The 27,524-nt window shown below is 43.6% G+C and overlaps 1 protein-coding gene across 1 annotated transcript in view; it reads left to right on the forward strand.

The window, feature by feature from the left end:
• Window positions 1-4,419: 4,419 nt before the first annotated feature.
• LOC120047990 (mediator of RNA polymerase II transcription subunit 12-like) overlaps window positions 4,420-27,524 on the forward strand; it is a 50,506-nt gene continuing 27,401 nt past the window's right edge. The window contains exons 1-14 of the mRNA XM_038993639.1: window positions 4,420-4,556; window positions 5,348-5,452; window positions 5,567-5,758; window positions 6,131-6,290; window positions 6,564-6,739; window positions 19,196-19,306; window positions 20,249-20,521; window positions 21,734-21,880; window positions 22,675-22,774; window positions 23,037-23,173; window positions 24,967-25,098; window positions 25,579-25,705; window positions 27,032-27,261; window positions 27,373-27,432. Coding sequence (XP_038849567.1) covers window positions 4,455-4,556; window positions 5,348-5,452; window positions 5,567-5,758; window positions 6,131-6,290; window positions 6,564-6,739; window positions 19,196-19,306; window positions 20,249-20,521; window positions 21,734-21,880; window positions 22,675-22,774; window positions 23,037-23,173; window positions 24,967-25,098; window positions 25,579-25,705; window positions 27,032-27,261; window positions 27,373-27,432 — 2,052 coding nt within the window. The 5' untranslated portion in view covers window positions 4,420-4,454. The remainder of the gene's footprint in view (window positions 4,557-5,347; window positions 5,453-5,566; window positions 5,759-6,130; window positions 6,291-6,563; window positions 6,740-19,195; window positions 19,307-20,248; window positions 20,522-21,733; window positions 21,881-22,674; window positions 22,775-23,036; window positions 23,174-24,966; window positions 25,099-25,578; window positions 25,706-27,031; window positions 27,262-27,372; window positions 27,433-27,524) is intronic.

Raw genomic sequence — 27,524 nt, forward strand, 5'->3', positions numbered from 1 at the left:
GTGCCAAGCTTGTAGCGCCATACCCAAGAAGACTTGAGGGTGTAATCGCTGCCAACGGTGCTTCAACAAAGTACTGAGTACTTGCTGTTCAGGGTTTTAGGCTGGGTTTTTGTGTAGAACTTTGTGATATCTGCTGATGTAAAAAGGGCTTAATAAGTACATTTGAGTAAAGGGTCAGAATACTTATGTATATGTAATTAAATTTAATTAGCAACAAATTCTAAACCTGTTTTTGATTTGTCATTATGGGGTAGGTATTGTGTGTAGACTGACGAAACAAATCATCTTTATCAATTTTAGAATAAGGTTGTAACGTAACAAAATGTGGAAAAAGTCAAGGGGTCTGAATACTTTCTGAACGCACTGAATATACAAAACATTAAGGACACCTGCTCTTTCCGACCAGGTGAATGCCGGTGAAAGTTATGATCCCTTATTGATGTCACTTGTTAAATCCACTTCAATTCAGGACGCCTACAGCACCCGATGTCACAGGAAGGCCAAAAAGATAACCAAGGACATCAACCACCCGAGCTATGGCCCGTTCATCCAGAAGGCATGGTCAGTACAGGTGCATCAAAGCTGGGACCGAGAGACTGAAAAACAGCTTCTATAAAATACAGTATATAGATATGAGTAATGTAACATATGCAATTTCATATGTATATACTGTATTCTAGTCATTCCACTCTGACATTGCTCGTCCTAATATTTACAGTATATATTTCTTAATTTCATTATTTTACTTTTAGATTTGTGTGTATTGTTGTGAATTGTTAGATACTACTGCACTGCTGGCGCTAGGAACACACGCATTTCGCTATACCCGCAATAACATCTAAATAAACTCAGAAAAAAAAGAAACGGCCCTTTTTCAGGAACCTGTCTTTCAAAGATAATTCGTAAAAATCCAAATAACTTAACAGATCTTCATTGTAAAGTGTTTAAACACTGTTTCCCATTCTTATTCAATGACCCATAAACAATTAATGAACATGCACCTGTGGAACGTCGTTAAGACACTAACAGCTTATAGACGGTAGGCAATTAAGGTCACAGTTATGAAAATTTAGGACACTAAAGAGGCCTTTCTACTGACTCTGAAAAACACCAAAAGAAAGATGCCCAGGGTCCCTGCTCATCTGCATGAACGTGCCTTAGGCATGCTGCAAGGAGGCATGAGGACTACAGATGTGGCCAGGGCAATAAATGTCCGTACTGTGAGACGCCTAAGACAGCGCTACAGGGAGACAGGATGGACAGCTGATCGTCCTCGCAGTGGCAGACCATGTGTAACAACACCTGCACAGGAACGGTATATCCGAACATCACACCTGCGGGACAGGTACAGGATGGCAACAACAACTACCCGAGTTACACCAGGAACGCACAAGCCCTCAATCAGCACTCAGACTGTCCGCAATAGGCTGAGAGAGGGGTGATGGTCGGACTCGCGTTTATCGTCGAAGCAATGAGCGAGACACCGAGGCCTGTCCTCTGGAGCGGGATCGAGGTGGAGGGTCCGCCATGGTATGTGGCAGATGTGTCACAGCATCATCGGACTGAGCTTGTTGTCATTGCAGGCAATCTCAACGCTGTGCGTTACATGGAAGATATCCTCCTCCCTAATGTGGTACCCTTCCTGCAGGCTCATCCTGACATGACCCTCCAGCATGACAATGCCACCAGCCATACCGCTCGTTCTGTGCGTGATTTCCTGCAAGACAGGAATGTCAGTGTTCTGCCATGGCCAGCGATGAGACCGGATCTCAATACCATTGAACACGTCTGGGACCTATTGGATCGGAGGGTGAGGGCTAGGGCCATTCCCCCCAGAAATATCCGGGAACTTGCAGGTGCCTTGGTGGAAGAGTGGGGTAACATCTCACAGCAAGAACTGGCAAATCTGGTGCAGTCCATGAGGAGGAGATGCACTGCAGTACTTAATGCAGCTGGTGGCCACACCAGATACTGACTGTTACTTTGATTTTGACCCCCCCCCCCCCCCCCCTTTGTTCAGGGACACATTATTCCATTTCTGTTAGTCACATGTCTGTGGAACTTGTTCAGTTTATGTCTCAGTTGTTGAATCTTGTTATGTTCATACAAATATTTACACATGTTACGTTTTCTGAAAATAAATGCAGTTGACATTTTTTATTTTTTATTTATTTCACTTTTATTTATCCAGGTAGGCAAGTTGAGAACAAGTTCTCGTTTACAATTGCGACCTGGCCAAGATAAAATAAAAGCAGTTCGACACATATAACAACACAGAGTTACACATGGAGTAAAACAAACATACAGTCAATAATACAGTAGAAAAATAAGTCTATATACAATGTGAGCAAATGAGGTAAAGGCAAAACAAAGGCCATGGTGGCGAAGTAAATACAACATAGCAAGTAAACACTGGAATGGTAGATTTGCAGTGGAAGAATGTGCAAAGTAGAGAGATAAATAATGGGGTGCAAAGGAGCAAAATAAATAAATAAATACAGTAGGGGGAGAGGTAGTTGTTTGGGCTAAATTATAGATGGTCTATGTACAGGTGCAGTAATCTGTGAGCTGCTCTGACAGCTGGTGCTTAAAGCTAGTGAGGGAGATAAGTGTTTCCAGTTTCAGAGATTTTTGTAGTTCGTTCCAGTCATTGGCAGCAGAGAACTGGAAGGAGAGGCGGCCAAAGGAAGAATTGGTTTTGGGGGTGACCAGAGAGATATACCTGCTGGAGCTCTTGCTACAGGTGGGTGCTGCTATGGTGACCAGCGAGCTGAGATAAGGGGGGACTTTACCTAGCAGGATGTTGTAGATGACCTGGAGCCAGTGGGTTTGGCGACAAGTATGAAGCGAGGGCCAGCCAACGAGAGCGTACAGGTCGCAGTGGTGGGTAGTATATGGGGCTTTGGTGACAAAACGGATGGCACTGTGATAGACTGCATCCAATTTATTGAGTAGGGTATTGGAGGCTATTTTGTAAATGACATCGCCGAAGTCGAGGATCGGTAGGATGGTCAGTTTTACAAGGGTATGTTTGAGAGGACGTTTCTTTTTTTGCTGAGTTTATGTGTATGTGACCAATACATTGATTCTTGATATGCCACACCTGTCAGGTGGATGGATTATCTTGGCAAATGAGAAATGCTCACAAACAGGGATATAAGCAAATTTGTGCACATCATTTGAGAGAAATAAGCTTTTTGTGCAATGGGAAATTTTTGGGATATTTTATTTCAGCTCATGAAACGTAGGAGCAACACTTTACTTTTTGCATTTATATTTTTGTTCAGTGTAGATGGGTTTTATAATTGTTCCTTTTGTCCAGGTGAGAAAGGACAGTGAGGAATGCAATAGAGATTACGTCGTCTGTGGATCTTTTGGGGGCGGTATGCAAATTGGAGTGTGTCCAGGGTGTCTGAGATGAAAATATGATGAGACAGCTTCTGAACAAATTGTTATCTCCATAGGCTAGGCCAGGTGTTCTCAAACTTTTTGGGGCCATGGACCCCTTTTGTTATAGCACCCTCATAATCAGAACACAACTGAAGTGAGATAAACTCCTTGTATGCTATTTTTAACTGACTTTGGGCCATGTTAAGGAACATTTAAAAAGCCCTGCCTCTTGGCTTCAGAGAGAAAATTGAGCCGTTTTCAATCTAATTTCCTGCAATTCTACACATTTTGTCACAGGCATAAATATTTTTGTTGTTGCAGCTTTAAAGCTAATATCATACAATTCTACACATTTTGTTTTAAAGCTTACATTACAGTGCATTAATGTTAAGAAATATACATTTTGGGGAATACAAGAAGTATTGAGTTGAAAAATGTATAGTTGGTGGAGTACTGTGGATATCAATATCCTTGTGAACCTCCCAAGCACATGTTGCCCAAGGTTAAAAACATAAATTGTAGATTCATTATATTACGTTGTATTGTATTACTCCCTCTAAATGTAATCCACGCATGCCTTGTCCAAAATTCGTTGAATCTGTTTTTGTTAGTATTAATAAATACCCCCTACAGTACCGCGGACCCCCACTTCGAGAACCCCTGGGCTAGGCTACATAATATTCATCCAACTTTCTGTTCAGCAAATCGATTTATTTCTTCAGCCAGACAGAGACAATTTGTACAATGAAAAGAGACGGTTTAGCGGACATACACTTTGTTGCAATATCAGACAGAGTAAATTCCACACTATGCATTAAACATACTGTTTCAGCCAATCAGCATTCAGGATCTAAACTAACCGGTTTATAAATAAACATATAGCATGAGTAAAAATGGGGGAAAATAATAAATAACTTTATTTTTTAGCTAGAATATGAAATGACATGCAGTGGGGTATTATGGGATATATTTGAGTTTTCTTGTCTGCATTGGTCTGCGTCGGCGTTCTTCCGGCTTCCAAGACTCGAACGGAAAGGGGAAAGCCTTGGCTGTGATGCCGCTGGATGATGGCTGCTTTCGGGATCTTAAGTTACGAACACCGGCCCCTGAAGCGGCCACGACTCGGACCTCCGGACGTTTATCCACAAGACCCAAAGCAAAAAGAGGTCAGATAAACTTAAATCGTGTGTCAAACCAACGTTGCAAAGAGAAATTGACACAAAGAGCCTATTTGGAAAGGAGCCCTTAGCTACGCTATGGTTGCTAACGTTAGCTAACGTTAATCCCCCCAGACGGCTATCAGGCCCAAACCAGTCTCTCTAGTAATAACAATGAACAGCTACTTGGCTTGTCAGTTTGCCTGCTCGCACTGAAAACACCAACCAGCTAGCTGGCTAGCTATCTTGATAGCTTTCTATGGGGCTAACGTTAAGTCGTAATTTAGTTAACGCTAGCTAGCTAAATGATACGACAAATATAATTTGGTTAACTTTCAAATTAACAAATATTTCACGAACCGTTGTTTGCATTTCAAATAACGTTAACTAGCAACACAACTAGGATACATTTGGAGCAGCTTGGTAGATAGTTAGCTAACGTTAGCGTTATTAGCAACTAGCTACCGCAGGTTAGCTAGTTAAATGTCGTCATTCATGGTCATGATGTATTTAGCTACTTTGACATGTCACTTAACGTTTCTGGCATACGTGGAATGGGATCCTAATACTTAGTAAAACAAATTAAATAATTGACTAACAAGCTCAACTCAATTTGATCATGTAGCTAACTAGTTACCTAGTTGGCAAAGCAGTCCCCTACTGAGATAATCGTTTGTTTTGTAAACAAAGGTGGAGAATGTGGTATCCAGTGTCCAGTACATGTGCTCATTGGGTGACTTCATCAACTGCATGGTTTGAATTTCACAATAGAGAACTAATGTAAATAATTTGTGTTCCAGGATGAATTGACTGCGTTGAATGTGAAGCAAGGATTTAATAATCAACCGGCTGTGTCTGGGGATGAACATGGAAGTGCTAAAAATGTCAACTTCAATCCCTCAAAGGTGATCTTCTACTCATCACTGTTTCTTTGTCATCTGTATCAGACACACGTAGTGAATAATGATGCATGTTGTAGGATCTCTTGTTCATAGTATATTTTCCTATTACCCAAACAGATTAGTTCAAACTTCAGCAGCATCATTGCAGAGAAGTTGCGCTACAACACATTTCCAGACACAGGCAAACGGAAGCCTCAGGTCAACCAGAAGGACAATTTCTGGCTCGTTACTGCCAGGTCACAAAGCTCTATCAACAACTGGTTTACAGACTTGGCTGGGACTAAACCCCTCACCCAGCTGGCCAAGAAGGTAGGACTTTGTACCAAAACACCCCTGGGGGCACGTTCAGCAGAGCATCACATTGTGATAGAAATATGTTACTGTATGTAAAACAAACAAGACTCTGACATGTAGACTAAGGAATCATGCTGGCTCTATTCATGACATTTATATCTGCAAAGTTCCAACATGTTTGACTGCTGAACGTGGCCCTATTCTTCCTGTGACCAACTCAAATTTAACCGCAATATGTCTGCCTTGGGAGACTTATACACTATCTTCCTAATATTATTCAAAGTAACTACGTTGCGATTTATAAGACAGACTTGTAAATTATAAAAAATGTATGTTATTTTTCTGCTGCATCTTCCTTTACTGGGTTTGTTTGGGTTTGTGTACCAGGTGCCAATCTTTAGTAAAAAGGAGGAGGTTTTTGGCTACTTGGCCAAGTACACAGTACCTGTGATGCGTTCGGCATGGATGATCAAGATGACCTGTGCGTATCACGCCGCCATCACAGAAACAAAAGTCAAGAAGCGGCACGTGATTGACCCCTGCATAGGTAATCAAGCACCCCTTAAAAAATATATAGCCTAACCATCCTCCCTTGAACAACATCGTTTTTTTTAAATGATTGAGCATGTTCCAGCTAGCCCCCTGTGGCCAAAACTCCTCAATAATGGAACATTCCAATATCCTGAGTGTTCACTGCCATTTAGAAAAGATAGGCTGCTACATCTCTAGAATTTTGCTCAGTCATGCTGCATTAACGGAAGCATATGCCACTGGGATGAATTGAACTCTTAACTGTATGTTCTTTCTGTCTGCACTGCAGAATGGACTCAGATCATCACTAAGTACCTGTGGGAGCAGTTGCAGAAGGTGGCCGAGTTCTACCGCCAGTCTCCCAGCCAGGGCTGTGGCTCCCCCCTCCCGGCCAATCCGGCCGAGGTGGACACGGCCATGAAGCAGTGGGAGTACAACGAGAAGCTGGCCATGTTCATGTTCCAGGTTGGTTGGTCCTTTGGTTTGTCTGTTTGCCTGCCTATCTCAGGTTCCACGTCTGTCTCCACCGGGGACCTATGTATCTGCCATGTCTGATGCGTTTGATAAGCAAAATAAATATGCTTCAGTTGGTAGAGCATGACCCTTGAAACACCAGGATCGTGGGTTCGATTCCCGGGGCAACCCATGCATCAAATGTATCCACACATGACTGTAAGTCGCTTTGGATGAAAGTGCCTGCTAAATGTTATATTATTTTTGATATACAGTGCCTTCGGAGAGTATTCAGACCCCTTGACTTTGGGGAGTTTCTTTCATTCTTCACTGCAGATGCTCTCAAGCTCCATCAGGTTGGATGGGGAGAGTTACTGCACAGCTATATCAAAATCAAATTTTATTTGTCACATGCACCGACTACAACAGGTGTAGTAGACCTTACCGTGAAATGCTTACTTGCAAGACCTTAACCAGCAATGCAGTTCAAGACATAGTTAAGAAAATATTTACTAAATAAACTAAAGTAAAAAATAAAAAGTAACACAATAGAATTACATAACAATAACGAGGCTATATACAGGGGGTACCGGTATCGAGTCAATGTGCGGGGGTACAGGTTAGTCGAGGTAGTTTGTACATGTAGGTTGGTGTAAAGTGACTATACATAGATAATAAACAGCGAGTAGCAGCAGTGTAAAAACAAAGGAGGGGTCGAAGTAAGTAGTCCGGGTGGCCATCTGATTAATTGTTCAGCAGTTTTATGGCTTCGGGGTAGAAGCTGTTAAGGAGCCTTTTGGACCTAGACTTGGCGCTCCGGGTACCGTTTGCCGTGCGTTAGCAGAAAGAACAGTCCATGACTTGTTTGCCTTTTCAGTTCTCTCCAGAGATGTTCGATTGGGTTCAAGTCCGGGTTCTGGCTGGGCCACTCAAGGACAGTCAGACACTTGTCCTGAAGCCACTCCTGTGTTGTCTTGGCTGTATGCTTAGTGTCATAGTCCTGTTGGAAGGTGAACCTTCACCCCAGTCTGAGGTCCTGAGCAGGTTTTCATCAAGGATCTCTCTTTACTTTGCTCCATTCATCTTTCCCTCAAACCTGACTAGTCTCCCAGTCCCTTCCGCTGAAAAACATCCCCACAGCATGATGCTGCCACCACCATGCTTCACCGTAGGAATGGTGCCAGTTTCCTCCAGACATGACGCTTGGCATTCAGGTCAAAGAGCAATCTTGGTTTCATCAGACCAGAGAATCTTGTTTCTCATGGTCTGAGAGTCCTTTAGGTGCCTTTTGGCAAACTCCAAGCTGGCTGACATGTGCCTTTTACTGAGGAGTGGCTTCTGTCTGTCCACTCTACCATAAAGACCTTAATGGTGGGGTGCTGCAGAGATGATTGTCCTTCTGGAAGGTTTTCCCATCTCCACAAAGGAACTCTAGAGCAGAGTGATCTTCGGGTTCTTGGTCACCTCCCTGACCAAGGCCCTTCTCCCCCGATTGCTCAGTTTGGCTGGGCGGCCAGCTCTAGGATGAGTCTTGGTGGTTCCAAACGTCTTCCATTTAAGTATGATGGAGGCCACTGTGTTCTTGGGGGACCTTCAATGCTGCAGACATTTTTGGTACCCTTCCCCAGATTTGTGCTTCAACACAATCCTGTCTCGGAGCTCTACAGACAATTCCTTCGGCCTCATGGCTTGGTTTTTGCTCTGACATGCACTGTCAACTGTGGGACCTTATATAGACAGGTGCGTGCCTTTCAAATCATGTCCAATCAATTGAATTTACCACAGGTGGACTCTCATCAGGTTTTAGAAACTTCTCAAGGATGATCAATTGAAACAGGATGTACCTGAGCTCAATTTCGAGTCTCATAGCAAAGGGTCTGAATATTTCTGTTATTTATTTTTAAATTTGCAAAAATGTCTGAACTGGTTTTCGCTTTGTCATTATGGGGTATTGTGTGAAAATTGCTGAGGATTTTTAATTTACTCTATTTTAGAATAAGGCTGTAAAGGAACAAAATGTGGAAAAAGTCACGTGGTCTGAATACTTTCCGAAGGCACTGTGTGTGTGTATATTTTATATATATATTCAGCAAAAAAAGAAACGTCCTCTCACTGTCAACTGCGTTTTATTTTCAGCAAACCCAACATGTGTAACATTTGTATGAACATAACAAGATTCAACAACTGAGACATAAACTGAACAAGTCCCACAGACATGTGACTAACAGAAATGTAATAATGTGTCCCTGAACAAAGGGGGGGGGGGGGTCAAAATCAAAAGTAACAGTCAGTATTGTACCAAATACAATGCTCTTAGTTCTAGAGATGTTCAGGACCAGTTTATTACTGGCCACCCATTCCAAAAACAGACTGTACCTCTTTGTTAAGGGTTTCAGTGTCTTTATTAGCTGTGGTTGCTGATGCGTATATGGTTGAATCATCAGCATACATGGACACACATGCTTTGTTTAATGCCAGTAGCAGGTCATTGGTAAAAATAGAAAAGAGATGTGAGAGTGAGATGTTACCCCACTCTTCCACCAAGGCACCTGCAAGTTCCCGGACATTTCTGGGGGGGAATGGCCCTAGCCCTCACCCTCCGATCCAACAGGTCCCAGACGTGCTCAATGGCATTGAGATCCGGTCTCTTCGCTGGCCATGGCAGAACACTGACATTCCTGTCTTGCAGGAAATCACTCACAGAACGAGCGGTATGGCTGGTGGCATTGTCATGCTGGAGGGTCATGTCAGGATGAGCCTGCAGGAAGGGTACCACATTAGGGAGGAGGATGTCTTCCATGTAACGCACAGTGTTGAGATTGCCTGCAATGACAACAAGCTCAGTCCGATGATGCTGTGACACACCGCCCCAGACCATGACGGACCCTCCACCTCGATCCTGCTCCAGAGTACAGGCCTCGGTGTAACGCTCATTCCTTCGACGATAAACGCAAATCCGACCATCACCCCGGTGAGACAAAACCGCTACTCGTCAGTGAAGAGCACTTTTTTAATAAAAAAAATTAAATACATTTTTATCCTCTTTTCTCCCCAATTTTCGTGGTATCCAATCGCTAGTAATTACTATCTTGTCTCATCGCTACAACTCCCGTACGGGCTCGGGAGAGACGAAGGTCGAAAGCCACGCGTCCTCCGAAGTGTAACGGATGTGAAATGGCTAGCCAGTTAGCGGGTACGCGCTACTAGCGTTTCAATCAGTTACGTCACTTGCTCTGAAACCTAGAAGTAGTGTTGCCTCTTGCTCTGCAAGGACCGCAGGCAATGTGGCGCGATGGGTAACTATGCTTCGTGGGCGACCGTTGTTGATGTGTGCAGAAGGTCCCTGGGTCGCGCCCGTTTCGGGGCGAGGGGACGGTTTAAAGTTATACTGTTACATTGATGCTGTTGACCCGGATCACTGGTTGCTGCGGAAAAGGAGGAGGTTGAAAGGAGGGTGAGTGTAACGGATGTGAAATGGCTAGCTAGTTAGCGGGTACGCGCTACTAGCGTTTCAATCAGTTACGTCACTTGCTCTGAAACCTAGAAGTAATGTTGCCCTTTGCTCTGCAAGGGCCGCGGCTTTTGTTGAGCGATGGGTAACGACGCTTCGTGGGTGTTAGTTGTTGATGTGTGCAGAGGGTCCCTGGTTCGCGCCCGTGTCGCGGCGAGGGGACGGTTTAAAGTTATACTGTTACAGAAGCACAACCCAACCAGGGCGCACTGCTTCTTAACACAGCGCGCATCCAACCCGGAAGCCAACCGCACCAATGTGTCGGAGGAAACACCGTGCACCTGGCCCCCTTGGTTAGCGCGCACTGCGCCCGGCCCGCCACAGGAGTCGCTGGAGCGCGATGAGACAAGGATATCCCTACCGGCCAAACCCTCCCTAACCCGGACGACGCTAGCCCAATTGTGCGTCGCCCCACGGACCTCCCGGTCGCGGCCGGCTGCGACAGAGCCTGGGCGCGAACCCAGAGACTCTGGTGGCGCAGCTAGCACTGCGATGCAGTGCCCTAGACCACTGCGCCACCCGGGAGGCGTGAAGAGCACTTTTTGCCAGTCCTGTCTGGTCCAGCGATGGTGGGTTTGTGCCCAACGTTGTTGCCTGTGATGTCTGGTGAGAACCTGCCTTCAGTCCAGCCTCGCTCAACCTATTGCGGACAGTCTGAGCACTGATGGCAGTTGTTGTTGCCATCCTGTACCTGTCCCGCAGGTGTGATGTTCGGATATACCGATCCTGTGCAGGTGTTGTTACACATGGTCTGCCACTGCGAGGACGATCAGCTGTCCATCCTGTCTCCCTGTAGCGCTGTCTTAGGCGTCTCACAGTACGGACATTGCAATTTATTGCCCTGGCCACATCTGCAGTCCTCATGCCTCCTTGCAGCAAGCCTAAGGCACGTTCACGCAGATGAGCAGGGACCCTGGGCATCTTTCTTTTGGTGTTTTTCAGAGTCAGTAGAAAGGCCTCTTTAGTGTCCTAAATTTTCATAACTGTGACCTTAATTGCCTACCGTCTATAAGCTGTTAGTGTCTTAACGACGTTCCACAGGTGCATGTTTATTAATTGTTTATGGGTCATTGAATAAGAATGGGAAACAGTGTTTAAACACTTTACAATAAAGATCTGTTAAGTTATTTGGATTTTTACGAATTATCTTTGAAAGACAGGTTCCTGAAAAAGGGTCATTTTTTGCTGAGTTTATGTATGTGTGTGTACGTGTGTGTGTGTGTGTATTAAAGGTCTACCGATTAATCGGAATGGCCGAATAATTAGGGCCGATTTCAAGTTTTCATAACAATCGGAAATCGGTATTTTTGGACATCGATTTTGCCGATTTATTATTTTTTAAATATATATATTTTTTTACACCTTTTATTTAATCTTTATTTAACTAGGCAAGTCAGTTAAGAACACATTCTTATTTTCAATGACGGCCTAGGAACGGTGGGTTAACCTTTCAGTGATACCCATCCGGGAGCATCCTCATCAAAAAAGCTGATTAGCATAGCCTAGCCTAACGGGACAGGGATATCATACAATATAATTTTCATGAAATCACAAGTCCAATACAGCAAATGAAAGATAAACATCTTGTGAATCCAGCCATCGTTTCCGATTTTTACAATGTTTTACAGCGAAAACACAATGTATTTATATTAGCTAACCACAATAGCCAAACACACAACGGCATATTTTCACCATGTTTCCACCGCATAGGTAGCTTTCACAAAACCCACAAATAGAGATATAAAATTAATCACTAACCTTGAACAACTTCATCAGATGACAGTCTTATAACATCATGTTATACAATACATTTATGTTTTGTTCGAAAATGTGCATATTTATAGCTACAAATCCTGGTTTTACATTGCAGCCACCATCACAAATAGCACCAAAGCAGCCAGAATAATTACAGAGAGCAACGTGAAATACATAAATACTCATCATAAAACATTTATGAAAAATACATGGTGTACAGCAAATGAAAGATAAACATCTTGTGAATCCAGCCAATATTTCCGTTTTTTTTTTTTTACAAGTGTTTTACAGCGAAAACACAATATAGAATTATATTAGCTCATCACAATAGCCAAACACACAGCGCCATTTATCCACCGCAAACATAGCTTTCGCAAAAACCAGCAATAGATATAAAATTAATCACTAACCTTTGGACAACTTCATCAGATGACAGTCTTATAACATCATGTTATACAATACATTTATGTTTTGTTCGAAAATGTGCATATTTAGAGCTGCAAATCGTGGTTATACATTGTGAATACGTAGCAACAGTTCACCAAAATCTCCTGAGATATTTTGGACAGTCATCTAATCAAAGAACTCATCATAAACTTTACTAAAAAATACATGTTGTACAGCAAATGAAAGATACACTGGTTCTTAATGCAACCGCTGTGTTAGATTTAAAAAAATAACTTTAGTAGAACATACAGCATGCAGTATTGTGAGACAGCGCTCACATATTCTCCGCCTTGTTGGAGCCAACATTTACCACAAAAATACGAAATAACATCATAAATATTCTCTTACCTTTCTTGAGCTTCCATCAGAATGTTGTGCAAGGAGTCCTATTTCCAGAATAAATCGTTGTTTGGTTTTAGAATGTCCATTTCTTCTGTCGAATTAGCAACTTTGGCTAGCCATTTCGAGCTCACGTGTCCAAGAAATGTTTGCGCCTGGAACGAAAAATTCCAAAAGTCCCAATAAACGTTGAATAAACTGATCAAACTCGGTTGAAAAAGCCTACTTTATGATGTTTTTCTCATATGTATCAAATAAAATCAGAGCCGGAGCAATTCGCCGTGTATACCAAACGCTTTTCAGAAGACAATGTCGAGTTCCCCCGCGCGCCGTCGAAAACTGACAAAATACCGGACCTGCCACTCCAAAAGCTCTTATTCGGCCTCACATCAAGCTAGACACCCCATTCAACCTTCTACTGCCTGTTGACATCTAGTGGAAGGCGTATGAAGTGCATACATATCGATAAATAAAAGCCAATTGAATAGGCAAGCCCTGACACAGAGCCTCGTTTTCAGATTTTTCACTTCCTGTATGGAAGTTTGCTGCCAAATGAGTTCTGTTTTACTCACAGATATAATTCAAACAGTTTTAGAAACTTCAGAGTGTTTTCTATCCAATAGTAATAATAATATGCATATTGTATGATCTAGAACAGAGTACGAGGCCGTTTAATTTGGGCACGATTTTTTCCAAAGTGAAAACAGCGCCCCCCTATTCACAAGAAGTTAACTGCCTCGTTCAGGGGCAAAACGACAGATTTTCACCTTGTCAGCTCGGGGGATCCAATCTTGCAACCTTGCAGTTAACTAGTCCAACGCAATAACGACCTGACCTGCCTCTCTCGTTGCACTCCACAAGGAGACTGCCTGTTACGCGAATGCAGTAAGCCAAGGTAAGTTGCTAGCTAGCATTAAACTTATCTTATAAAAACAATCAATCAATCATAATCACTAGTTGATGACACACATGGTTGATGATATTACTACATATTATCTAGCGTGTCATGCGTTGCATATAATCTGACTGAGCATACAAGTATCTAAGTATCTGCCTGAGCGGTGGTAGGCAGAAGCAGGCGCGTAAACATTCATTCAAACAGCACTTTCGTGCGTTTTGCCAGCAGCTCTTCGTTGTGCGTCAAGCATTGCGCTGTTTATGGCTTCAAGCCTATCAACTCCCGAGATGAGGCTGGTGTATCCGAAGTGAAATGGCTGGCTAGTTAGCGCGCGCTAAAAGCGTTTCAAACGTCACTCGCTCTGAGCCTGTGGTTGTTTCCCTTGCTCTGCATTGGTAACGCTGCTTCGAGGGTGGCTGTTGTCGTTGTGTTCCTGGTTCGAGCCCAGGGAGGAGCGAGGAGAGGGACGGAAGCTATACTGTTACACTGGCAATACTAAAGTGCCTATAAGAACATCCAATAGTCAAAGGTTAATGAAATACAAATTGTATAGAGGGAAATAGTCCGATAATTCCTATAATAACTACAACCTAAAACTTCTTACCTGGGAATATTGAAGAATCATGTTAAAAGGAACCACCAGCTTTCATATGTTCTCATGTTCTGAGCAAGGAACTTAAACGTTAGCTTTCTTACATAACACATATTGCACTTTTACTTTCTTCTCCAACACTTAGTTTTTGCATTATTTTAACCAAATGGAACTTGTTTCATTTATTTATTTGAAGCTAAATTGATTTTATTGATGTATTATATTAAGTTAAAATAAGTGTTAATTCAGTATTGTTGTAATTGTCATTATTACAAATAAATAAATAAAAATTTGGCCGATTTTAATCGGTATCGGCTTTTTTGGTCCTCCAATAATCGGTATCGGCGTTGAAAAATCATAATCGGTTGACCTCTAGTGTGTGTGTGTGTGTGTGTGTGTGTGTGTGTGTGTGTGTATATACACTGCTCAAAAAAATAAAGGGAACACTTAAACAACACAATGTAACTCCAAGTCAATCACACTTCTGTGAAATCAAACTGTCCACTTAGGAAGCAACACTGATTGACAATAAATTTCACATGCTGTTGTGCAAATGGAATAGACAAAAGGTGGAAATTATAGGCAATTAGCAAGACACCCCCAATAAAGGAGTGGTTCTGCAGGTGGTGACCACAGACCACTTCTCAATTCCTATGCTTCCTGGCTGATGTTTTGGTCACTTTTGAATGCTGGCGGTGCTTTCACTCTAGTGGTAGCATGAGACGGAGTCTACAACCCACACAAGTGGCTCAGGTAGTGCAGCTCATCCAGGATGGCACATCAATGCGAGCTGTGGCAAGAAGGTTTGCTGTGTCTGTCAGCGTAGTGTCCAGAGCATGGAGGCGCTACCAGGAGACAGGCCAGTACATCAGGAGACGTGGAGGAGGCCGTAGTAGGGCAACAACCCAGCAGCAGGACCGCTACCTCCGCCTTTGTGCAAGAAGGAGCAGGAGGAGCACTGCCAGAGCCCTGCAAAATGACCTCCAGCAGGCCACAAATGTGCATGTGTCTGCTCAAACGGTCAGAAACAGACTCCATGAGGGTGGTATGAGGGCCCGACGTCCACAGGTGGGGGTTGTGCTTACAGCCCAACACCGTGCAGGACGTTTGGCATTTGCCAGAGAACACCAAGATTGGCAAATTCGCCACTGGCGCCCTGTGCTCTTCACAGATGAAAGCAGGTTCACACTGAGCACATGAGCACATGTGACAGACGTGACAGAGTCTGGAGACGCCGTGGAGAACGTTCTGCTGCCTGCAACATCCTCCAGCATGACCGGTTTGGCGGTGGGTCAGTCATGGTGTGGGGTGGCATTTCTTTGTGGGGCCGCACAGCCCTCCATGTGCTCGCCAGAGGTAGCCTGACTGCCATTAGGTACCGAGATAAGATCCTCAGACCCCTTGTGAGACCATATGCTGACACATGCACATTTGTGGCCTGCTGGAGGTCATTTTGCAGGGCTCTGGCAGTGCTCCTCCTTGCACAAAGGCGGAGGTAGCGGTCCTGCTGCTGGGTTGTTGCCCTCCTATGGCCTCCTCCACGTCTCCTGGTGTACTGGCCTGTCTCCTGGTAGCGCCTCCATGCTCTGGACACTACGCTGACAGACACAGCAAACCTTCTTGCCACAGCTCGCATTGATGTGCCATCCCGGATGAGCTGCACTACCTGAGCCACTTGTGTGGGTTGTAGACTCCGTCTCATGCTACCACTAGAGTGAAAGCCCCGCCAGCATTCAAAAGTGACCAAAACATCAGCCAGGAAGCATAGGAACTGAGAAGTGGTCTGTGGTCACCACCTGCAGAACCACTCCTTTATTGGAGGTGTCTTGCTAATTGCCTATAATTTCCACCTGTTGTCTATTCCATTTGCACAACAGCATGTGAAATGTATTGTCAATCAGTGTTGCTTCCTAAGTGGACAGTTTGATTTCACAGAAGTGTGATTGACTTGGAGTTACATTGTGTTGTTTAAGTGTTCCCTTTATTTTTTTGAGCAGTGTATATATGTGTGTGTGTGTGTGTGTGTGTGTGTATATACATATGTATGTGTGTGTGTATATACATATGTATGTGTGTATGTATGTATGTTTATATATATATATATACAGTGGGGAGAACAAGTATTTGTTACACTGCCGATTTTGCAGGTTTTCCTACTTGCATAGGTACACTTCCTACTTATCATAGGTACACTTCAACTGTGAGAGACGGAATCTAAAACAAAAATCCAGAAAATCACATTGTATGATTTTTAAGTAATTCATTTGCATTATATTGCATGACATAAGTATTTGATACATCAGAAAAGCAGAACTTAATATTTGGTACAGAAACCTTTGTTTGCAATTACAGAGATCATACGTTTCCTGTAGTTCTTGACCAGGTTTGCACACACTGCAGCAGGGATTTTGACCCACTCCTCCATACAGACCTTCTCCATATCCTTCAGGTTTCGGGGCTGTCGCTGGGCAATACGGACTTTCAGCTCCCTCCAAAGATTTTCTATTGGGTTCAGGTCTGGAGACTGGCTAGGCCACTCCAGGAACTTGAGATGCTTTGGCTGTGTGTTTCGGGTCGTTGTCATGCTGGAAGACCCAGCCACGACCCATCTTCAATGCTCTTACTGAGGGAAGGAGGTTGTTGGCCAAGATCTCGCGATACATGGCCCCATCCATCCTCCCCTCAATACGGTGCAGTCGCCCTGTCCCCGTTGCAGAAAAGCATCCCCAAAGAATGATGTTTCCACCTCCATGCTTCACGGTTGGGATGGTGTTCTTGGGGTTCTACTCATCCTTCTTCTTCCTCCAAACACGGCGAGTGGAGTTTAGACCAAAAAGCTCTATTTTTGTCTCATCAGACCACATGACCTTCTCCCATTCCTCCTCTGGATCATCCAGATGGTCATTGGCAAACTTCAGACGGGCCTGGACATGCGCTGGCTTGAGCAGGGGGACCTTGCGTGCGCTGCAGGATTTTAATCCATGACGACGTAGTGTGTTTGCTAATGGTTTTCTTTGAGACTGTGGTCCCAGCTCTCTTCAGGTCATTGACCAGGTCCTGCTGTGTAGTTCTGGGCTGATCCTTCACCTTCCTCATGATCATTGATGCCCCACGAGGTGAGATCTTGCATGGAGCCCCAGACCGAGGGTGATTGACCGTCATCTTGAACTTCTTCCATTTTCTAATAATTGCGCCAACAGTTGTTGCCTTCTCACCAAGCTGCTTGCCTATTGTCCTGTAGCCCATCCCAGCCTTGTGCAGGTCTACAATTTTATCCCTGATGTCCTTACACAGCTCTCTGGTCTTGGCCATTGTGGAGAGGTTGGAGTCTGTTTGATTGTGTGGACAGGTGTCTTTTATACAGGTAACGAGTTCAAACAGGTGCAGTTAATACAGGTAATGAGTGGAGAACAGGAGGGCTTCTTAAAGAAAAACTAACAGGTCTGTGAGAGCCGGAATTCTTACTGGTTGGTAGGTGATCAAATACTTATGTCATGCAATAAAATGCAAATTAATGACTTAAAAATCATACAATGTGGGCCTCCCGGGTGGCGCAGTGGTCTAGGGCACTGCATCGCAGCGTTAGCTGCGCCACCAGAGACTCTGGGTTCGTGCCCATGCTCTGTCGCAGCCGGCCGCGACCGGGAGGTCCGTGGGGCGACGCACAATTGGCCTAGCGTCGTCCGGGTTAGGGAGGGTTTGGCCGGTAGGGATATCCTTGTCTCATCGTGCACCAGAGACTCCTGTGGCGGGCCGGGCGCAGTGCGCGCTAACCAAGGGAGCCAGGTGCACGGTGTTTCCTCCGACACATTGGTGCGGCTGGCTTCCGGGTTGGAGGCGCGCTGTGTTAAGAAGCAGTGCGGCTTGGTTGGGTTGTGTTTCGGAGGACGCATGGCTTTCGACCTTCGTCTCTCCCGAGCCCGTACGGGAGTTGTAGCGATGAGACAAGATAGTAATTACTAGCAATTGGATACCACGAAAAGGGGGGGTAAAATTTAAAAGAAAAAAGAAAAATCATACAATGTGATTTTCTGGATTTTTGTTTTAGATTCCGTCTCTCACAGTTGAAGTGTACCTATGATAAAAATTACAGACCTCTACATGCTTTGTAAGTAGGAAAAGCTGCAAAATCGGCAGTGTATCAAATATTTGTTCTCCCCACTGTGTGTGTGTGTGTATGTATATGTGTGTGTGTATATATAGCTGTGTAATGACAAAAAGCAAACATCGAAGTCATATATATTCACTAAACAGTTTTAAATGGATTGAGTTGTTACTTGGTTAGAATTTTGTGACTTCAATGTTTGCTTTTTGTCATTACACAGCTGTCTGTCATGGTAGTATAACCCTATTTCACTATGTCACTGCATAAGCAACGTGCTGCATGCCAGGTTCATTAGGGGAAAAATAGCAGTTAACAGCTAGCAAGTTAGCTTCTATTTAGAGGGTGAGCCATTTCTGTTGTCAACTACACTATGAGGTAACCGATAAGACAATGTATGCATTTTATGACTAAGGCCAGATAGAATCACAAGCAAAACAAAACAGTTTGGGAATTTTTTGGATGATCGTTTCTTGCTCGCCCGCATCATATAGCACATGGTTTACACTGACTAATAGTGAAATGGAGTAATTGCATAAAGATGCGGGATCTTAAGCACAACAAACTCATAGCATGAATTGTACCAATTAGGTTCATAACATATCATACAAATTGCAACAACAAAAAAATGCATGGTGTAACTTAACATAGGAATTGGATGACGTAGTACACAAAAAACGGGGTCCCGCTTTCGCTCGTGATCGCCACTTTCAAAACTAATGGATGAAATTATACAAAGTTCTGGAGCATCGCTTTAACTTGCCATAAATACTTCATGCTGTAGAAGAACAAGCAATTACAAACGGTTGTTTGCTTGTGTCCAGGATGGCATGCTAGATAGACACGAGTTCCTGACGTGGGTGTTGGAATGCTTCGAGAAAGTCCGACCTGGAGAGGATGAGCTTCTGAAGCTGCTGCTGCCCCTCCTGCTACAGGTAATGCCGCTATACCATCCCTTTAGCTCCCATCTTAATAATAATTTGGTGGGTGCTTATATTTGTCCTATTTCACACGTGTATTAATATGCATGTGTGAATTGGAAATGTAGTTTTTGCTTTTCCCACTCTCCCTGAGACATCCTCGGAGCAATTAGGGTTAGGTTCCTTGTTCAAGGGCACATCGGCAGATTTTTCACCTTGTCAGCTTTGGGATGCGAACTAGAAACCTTTCAGTTACTGGCCATGCCATACAATGCTCTAACCGCTAGGCTATCTTTCTCCTAATGCAGTGATGAATTTCATTCTCCATCCAGTAGCAAACCACGTATTTCATGTGGAAGAAGTAACTTGAGGAGACACTCACAGAGATGTAGTTTATCTTCACTAATCAGAGAAAGTCCAGGATCTTACATCCTCTAATTATACAATTGGGGACATTAAAAACATATTTTTCAAATAACTTTTTGTGCAGCAATGGTACATTGTTAATGCGACAAATTATCTTGCAGGGTGATGGCAAGCACCAAGTAAAGTAGCAATCGTCTAACAATAACCTATCTGATGAAAACAAAATCTGACATATGCCCTTGGAAGTGCAGTTTAATATACTTTAAAGAAAATGTTTTTACCTGAGCTGCAGTAAATGTTAAGTTTTGAATGCCCCCAACTGTACATCATTGAGGCTGACCTAGCTACCCTCCCCCGTTTTTCCCTATATTCCATTGCTGTGATCACTTATCAGCTCTGAAGAGTTAGAACTGACATTGTGAGTCGTGTCCCCTCCCTCACTACTCAGGGGGGGTTAGAACTGACATTGTGAGTCGTGTCCCCTCCCTCACTACTCAGGGGGGGTTAGAACTGACATTGTGAGTCTTGTCCCCTCCCTCACTACTCAGGGGGAGTTAGAACTGACATTGTGAGTCGTTACCCCTCCCTCAGTACTCAGGGGAGTTTGTGCTGTCGGCCTACCTGTCTCGGAGACTGGCCTACTTCTGCACGCGACGCCTCAACCTGCTGCTAAGCGACGGGAGCCTGGGACCCGGCGCCGGGGGGCACCCGGCACACAGCATCCTGGCGCAGCCGGGGAACGCCCTGCCCCCCACACCCACCTCCCAGCCCACGGGGGGCAACCAACCCCAGACCCCCTTCACAGACTTCTACATCTGCCCTCAACACAGGCCCTTGGTGTTTGGGCTCAGCTGCATGCTACAGGTACAAACACACTGAATAGCCTTTCCACTGAATTGAATGGATTGTCTGCTACTGCAGTACTATTACACTACTATTGATATTGCTGTTAAGCCATAAGGCTAGTATTGTAAGTACTATTACACTACTATTAATATGACTGTTAAGCCATGAGGCTAGAATAGTAGGTACTATTAATGTTACTGTTAAGCCATGAGGCTAGTATAGTAAGTACTATTAATGTTACTGTTAAGCCATGAGGCTAGTATAGTAAGTACTATTACACTACTATTAATGTTAAGCCATGAGGCTAGTATAGTAAGTACTATTACACTACTATTAATGTTACTGTTAAGCCATGAGGCTAGTATAGTAAGTACTATTACACTACTATTAATGTTACTGTTAAGCCATGAGGCTAGAATAGTAGGTACTATTAATGTTACTGTTAAGCCATGAGGCTAGTATAGTAAGTACTATTAATGTTACTGTTAAGCCATGAGGCTAGTATAGTAAGTACTATTACACTACTATTAATGTTAAGCCATGAGGCTAGTATAGTAAGTACTATTACACTACTATTAATGTTACTGTTAAGCCATGAGGCTAGAATAGTAAGTACTATTAATGTTACTGTTAAGCCATGAGGCTAGAATAGTAAGTACTATTACACTACTATTAATGTTAAGCCATGAGGCTAGTATAGTAAGTACTATTACACTACTATTAATGTTAAGCCATGAGGCTAGAATAGTAAGTACTATTAATGTTACTGTTAAGCCATGAGGCTAAAATAGTAAGTACTATTACACTACTATTAATGTTAAGCCATGAGGCTAGTATAGTAAGTACTATTAATGTTACTGTTAAGCCATGAGGCTAGAATAGTAAGTACTATTACACTACTATTAATGTTAAGCCATGAGGCTAGTATAGTAAGTACTATTACACTACTATTAATGTTAAGCCATGAGGCTAGTATAGTAAGTACTATTAATGTTACTGTTAAGCCATGAGGCTAGTATAGTAAGTACTATTACACTACTATTAATGTTACTGTTAAGCCATGAGTCTAGTATAGTAAGTACATGGCTATGTTGGTAAACTAGCTCTGGTTACATTATCAGGTTTGGGATTGTTCCTGATGAAATTCTATTGTAGATTTTAAAAATCCTGATTTCCCATATTGTCAATCATATCCCTGAATTCTTCTTTTCCTGGTCTTGGTTTCATCAGAGTATCGTGCTGTGCTGTCCCAGTGCCCTGGTGTGGCACTACTCTCTGACAGACAGCCGGAACAAGACTGGTTCCCCACTGGACCTACTCCCCATATCCCCCTCCAACCTGCCCATGCCAGGGGGCAACAGCACCTTTACACAGCAGGTAAGGCCCAGAGTCTGGTTCCTGTCAAGGTTTCTTCCCGCCTTGGAAGATATTCCATGCCACTGTACCTTTGGCTTTGGCTTTATATTGCTTAGAGTTTGGATTATGACTAATATATTTGGGGTTTGGATTATGACTAATGCATTTGGGGTTTGGATTGTGACTAATATATTTGGGGTTTGGATTATGACTAATGCATTTGGGGTTTGGATTGTGGCTAATGCATTTGGGTTTTGGATTGTGACTAATGCATTTGGGTTTTGGATTGTGACTAATGCATTTGGAGTTTGGATTATGGCTAATGCATTTGGAGTTTGGATTGTGGCTAATGCATTTGGAGTTTGGATTGTGGCTAATGCATTTGGAGTTTGGATTATGGCTAATGCATTTGGAGTTTGGATTATGGCTAATGCATTTGGAGTTTGGATTATGGCTAATGCATTTGGAGTTTGGATTATGGCTAATGCATTTGGAGTTTGGATTATGGCTAATGCATTTGGAGTTTGGATTATGGCTAATGCATTTGGGGGGTTGGATTATGGCTAATGCATTTGGGGGGTTGGATTATGGCTAATGCATTTGGGGGGTTGGATTTGGACTAATGCATTTGGGGGTTGGATTTGGACTAATGCATTTGGGGGGTTGGATTTGGACTAATGCATTTGTCAGTTGATTGATTGAATGCCCTCCACGCGCTGAGAGGTTGACATCATTGCATGCCTATTGACTTTGTCTTCTCAGTCGTCCCATCTGCTTATGTCGTCCCATCTGTCTTATCTGTGCTTTTACCTCAGGTCCGTGCAAAGGTCAGAGAAATAGAGGAGCAGGTCAAGGACAGAGGGCAGGCTGTGGAGTTCCGCTGGTCCTTTGATAAATGTCAGGAGACAACTGCTGGTAAGGAAACTGCTCCTTCATGATTAGATCAATAACACCTATAAAATGACATGACATTGCATCCAGACAATGACTATATGGGCTGGTTTCCCAGACAAAGATTAAGACGAGTCCTGGACTAATAATCTAATTCAACAGAGATTCTCCACTGAGCATGCTTTATAGCCCAGCACTAGGCTTCATCTTTGTCTGGGAAACTGGTCCTGGATGTATAAGGAAAAAGGAAATTAGTAACATTTTGTGTTTTACTTGCTTTCGCCAGGCTTCACCATTGGAAGGGTCCTACACACCCTGGAGGTTCTAGACAACCACAGCTTTGAGAAGTCAGACTTCAGCAACTCCCTGGATTCCCTTTACAACCGCATCTTCGGGTCGGGCCAGAGCAAAGACGGCCACGAGGTAAAGATGTTTTCTCTTAGATGACCACTCTTGCATATGTCAAGTCTGAAGACTTCAAAGGCCCAGTGCAGTTAAAATGTGATTTTTCTGTTTTTTTATATATCACACACTGCATTTGGAAAGTATTCAGACCCCTTGACTTTTTCCATATTTTCTTACGTTACAGCCTTATTCTAAAATGTATTAAATAGTTTTTTCCCTCATCAATCTACACATAATACCCCATAATGACAAATCTAAAACAGGTTTTTAGAAATGTTTGCAAATGTTTAAAAAATGTGAGGTGTTCAGACCCTTTACTCAGTACTTTGTGGTAGCACCTTTGACAGTGATTACAACCTCGAGTCTTCTTGGGTATGATGCTATAAGCTTGGCACACCTGTTTGGGGAGTTTCTTCCATTCTTCTCTGCATGTTCTCTTAATTAAGCTCTGTCAGGTTGGATGGGGAGTGTAACTGCACAGCTACTTTCAGGTCTCCAGAGATGTTCGATTGGTTTCAAGTCTGGGCTCTGACTGGGCCACTCAAGAACATTCAGAGATTTGTCCCGAAGCCACTCTTGCATTGCCTTGGCTGTGTGCTTAGGGTCGTTGTCCTGTTGGAATGTGAACCATCGCCCCAGTAAGGTCCTGAGTGCTCTGAAGAAGGTTTTCATCAAGGATCTCTATGTACTTTGCTCCATTTCCTCCAGATGTGACGCTTGGCATTTCAACCAAAGAGTTCAATCTTGGTTTCATCAGACCAGAAAATCTTGTTTCTCATGGTCAGAGTCCTTTAGGTGCCTTTTGGCAAACTCCAAGCAGGCTGTCATGTGCTTTTTACTGAGGAGTGGCTTCTGTCTGGCCACTCTACCATAAAGGCCTGATTGGTAGAGCGCTGCAGAGATGGTTGTCCCTCTGGAATGTTCTCCCATCTCCACAGAGGAACTCTGGAGCTCTGTAACAGTGACCATCGGGTTCTTGGTCACCTCCCTGACTGACCAAGGCCCTTCTCCCCCGATTGCTCATTTGGCCGGGCGGCCAGTTCCAGGAAGAGTCTTGGTGGTTCCAAACTTCTTCCGTTTAAAAATGGAGGCCACTGTGTTCTTGCGGACCCTCAATGCTGCAAAAAAAATGTGGTACCCTTCCCCAGATCTGTGCCTTGACACAATCCTTTTTCAGAGCTCTACGGACAAATCCTTCGACCTCGTGGCTTGGTTTTTGCTCTGACGTGCTCCATTTCGAGTCTCATAGCAAAATGACTGAATACTTATGTAAATACTTTTTTATTTTTTTATTATTATTGTCAAGAATTTCTAGCGCCATTTTCGCTTTGTCATTATGGGGTATTGTGTGTAGATTGAGGGGGGGAAGTATTTAATACATTTTAGAACAAGGCTGTAATGTAACAAAATGTGTAAAAAGTCTATGTTTTTATACTTTCCTGAAGGAAATTCGTGTTTGATAAATGTCCCTTTGCTAAGAAGTTATTTTTGTTTCTTTTTGACCATTTTAATTTGAAACAATCACAGTAAGGTACTTAATTGTTGCCCAGAAATGATTTTGATATTGAGATAAAAATAGCTGCATTGGACCTTGAATGGTTTTCAATCACATATGAAAAGGCAAAATGTCAAGTGTGAGCAAGAGGCCAACTAACACCATCTGGCCCTAATCATTACTGTAGAATACATAGAATTTCTTCTTCTGGAGACAATGAACTGTATTCCATTGTATTCTTTCAGAAACACTACTTAGATGGGCCCAGGCTTCCGTGCTGTATGGTCATCTCCCTGACATGTTTCTCTCTGTTTAGATGTCCCCTGATGACGATGCTGTGGTGACCCTGCTGTGTGAGTGGGCGGTGTGCTGCAAGAGGTCTGGCCGTCACAGGGCCATGGTGGTGGCCAAGCTGCTGGAGAAGAGACAAGCGGAGATCGAAGCCGAGGTGAGACAGTGGCCCACGCACTCGTGCACATACACATTTCCGATTCATGACTACAGCACCGTGACTGCCCCACAGTGACACATGGCCTTGTCACTCAGCCACAGCTATTCCTGAGTATTCTCAAGGATACTTCTTGCCTTCTTTCTTGCCTCGTGAGAACAGGTCTCTCTTGCAAAAGAGATCTTAATCCCGAGATTTCACCTGTGTAAATAAAGGATGAAGATGGCCACAGCCTTTAATAACAAGATTCTGAATTGTTTTAGAAGATGTGAGGTATAGGTTTTTGTATTTCCTCAAGGCTATTGTTGTGTGCAATGCTGTCTCAATCCATTTAATTAAATTGTATTCCCTGCAAACTTGTGTATACAAAACTGAAGAAACTATTGTTCAAATGTTATACCATGCTTTTCACATATGTAAGGGATATTTGCTCAATGGCAGTGGTTCTCAGGCTGTGTGTGTGCTTGTCTGTGTTCGCAGAGGTGCGGCGAGTCGGAGGTGGTGGATGAGAAAGGCTCAGTTTCTTCAGGATCTCTCTCGGCGGCCACCCTGCCTGTGTTTCAAGACGTGCTCCTGCAGTTCCTGGACACCCAGGCCCCCATGCTCAGTGAGTCTGCCCTTCACTAGTAGTCAATTATAATCCCTTATTTGGGTTGTCTGCGGCTGCTTCCCAAATCACACCCTATTCCCTATACTGTAAGGTGTCTACCCACTCTGCCCAGATTTCCTAACTTAATACATCTGATAAGCACTGAGCTCTCTTGACAGAGTGGTGCGCTTTCTCGCAGAGACTTTTGAGGATTCTACATGTTGTGGTGTTTGTCTGCAAAGTTGTTTCCGCTGGTCGCAAAAAGCCAAATTAACATGACACAAGCTGAATTAAATGTAAAAGGCTTTGAAAATAAAAAGCTAGCGGTACGCTCAGTGATCCGTTGATGTTTCACAAATGTTTTTCTGAGAAATCTTTGAAATCATTCATAAGAAAAGTGTATACTAGAATATGAAAATGTATATATTTCCTCTATATTGTTTTATGTCCTCCGGATTTGAGAAGAAAGATGAGTTCCACTGTAAGCCTGTCCGTTAGCCTTAATTCTTCCACAGCATCCAGCCCAGCTGACGCAATGCTTTTTTCCAGTTTTTTTTTCTCTGACCTCAATTGATTTAGTCACTCTAATTTTAGCCATCCTACAAGAGTAAAAATGTCACCCATTTTTGATTGAACACCATATATAATGCTCTACTTTTGATTAGGGCACTTGACCACAGCTCTATGGGTCCTGGTCAAAAGTAGTGCACTATATAGGGAATATAGGGTCCCATTTATGCTCCCGCTAGGCTCTCTGCATCTCTTGATTCCAGCACTCTTTTGGATTTAGTCTGCCCAGCGGTTGAGTTGTTATGCACTACTATGGGTTTGGGACTTGAGCTGTACTGCGCTGGCCTGGTTACACATCCACCATAGTGCTGAAAAGGACAATGGTGAAAAGAAAAAATCCACAACAGCACAGTATGGTTCAGGTCAGCAACATAGTGGGAAAAGGGTATTGGTGTTGAGTAGGGTGAAAGAAATCCTGGTTAGAAGATTCCTGGACTCTGGATGGAATAAGCAGAAAATTATGGAATTCCCCACTGGTATTTCTGGAAAACCTGGGAGTTTTTGGAATGTTACCCAAATTTAGCAACCTTAGTGTTGGGTTAGCATGGTACACAGGGTCCTGTGTGGCTCAGTTATCAGAGCATGGCGCTTGCAACGTCACGTTCGATTCCCGCTTTAGCCACCCAATATGAAAATGTATGTGTGCACTACTGTTAGTCGCTTTGGATCAAAGTGTCTGTTAAAGATTATATTATAAAGGTTTATGACTGGTCTCTTACTGCTGCTAATGCTGGAGTGTATAGTGACAAACTATCCCCATCTGTCCCTTCTCAGCGGAGGCAGGCAACGAGAGCGAGCGTGTGGAGTTCTCTAACCTGGTGCTGCTCTTCTGCGAGCTCATCCGCCACGACGTCTTCTCTCACAACATCTACATGTGCACGCTCATCTCCCGCGGGGACCTGGCCTCTGACTCCCACCTGCCCCGCCCCCGTTCCCCTAGTGATGAGCCTTCAGACGAATCAGAGCGCAAGGAGCAGGATGCAGGCAGCAGCGTCAAGAACGAGGCATGTTATGTGGTGGCAGCTGTGCTAGTGTCCACGATGTATCATCGGTAGTTACTCACTGCTTTTGAATTGATTTTGGAATGAAACGTGTATTTTATTTTCTTTATACAGGACACTGGTCTCTCCGAGTTAATGGAGATCGATCACAACTCGAGCGCTAATTTCGATGAGGTAGGTGTATTTGCATCATGCCAGTAGAAGTGGGCAGCTAATGTGTACTAGTGAATATTCTCCCTGGCACAACTACATAGTATTCTTACCTG

Source organism: Salvelinus namaycush, chromosome 5, assembly GCF_016432855.1.
Source record: "Salvelinus namaycush isolate Seneca chromosome 5, SaNama_1.0, whole genome shotgun sequence".
Taxonomy (NCBI): Eukaryota; Metazoa; Chordata; class Actinopteri; order Salmoniformes; family Salmonidae; genus Salvelinus; species Salvelinus namaycush.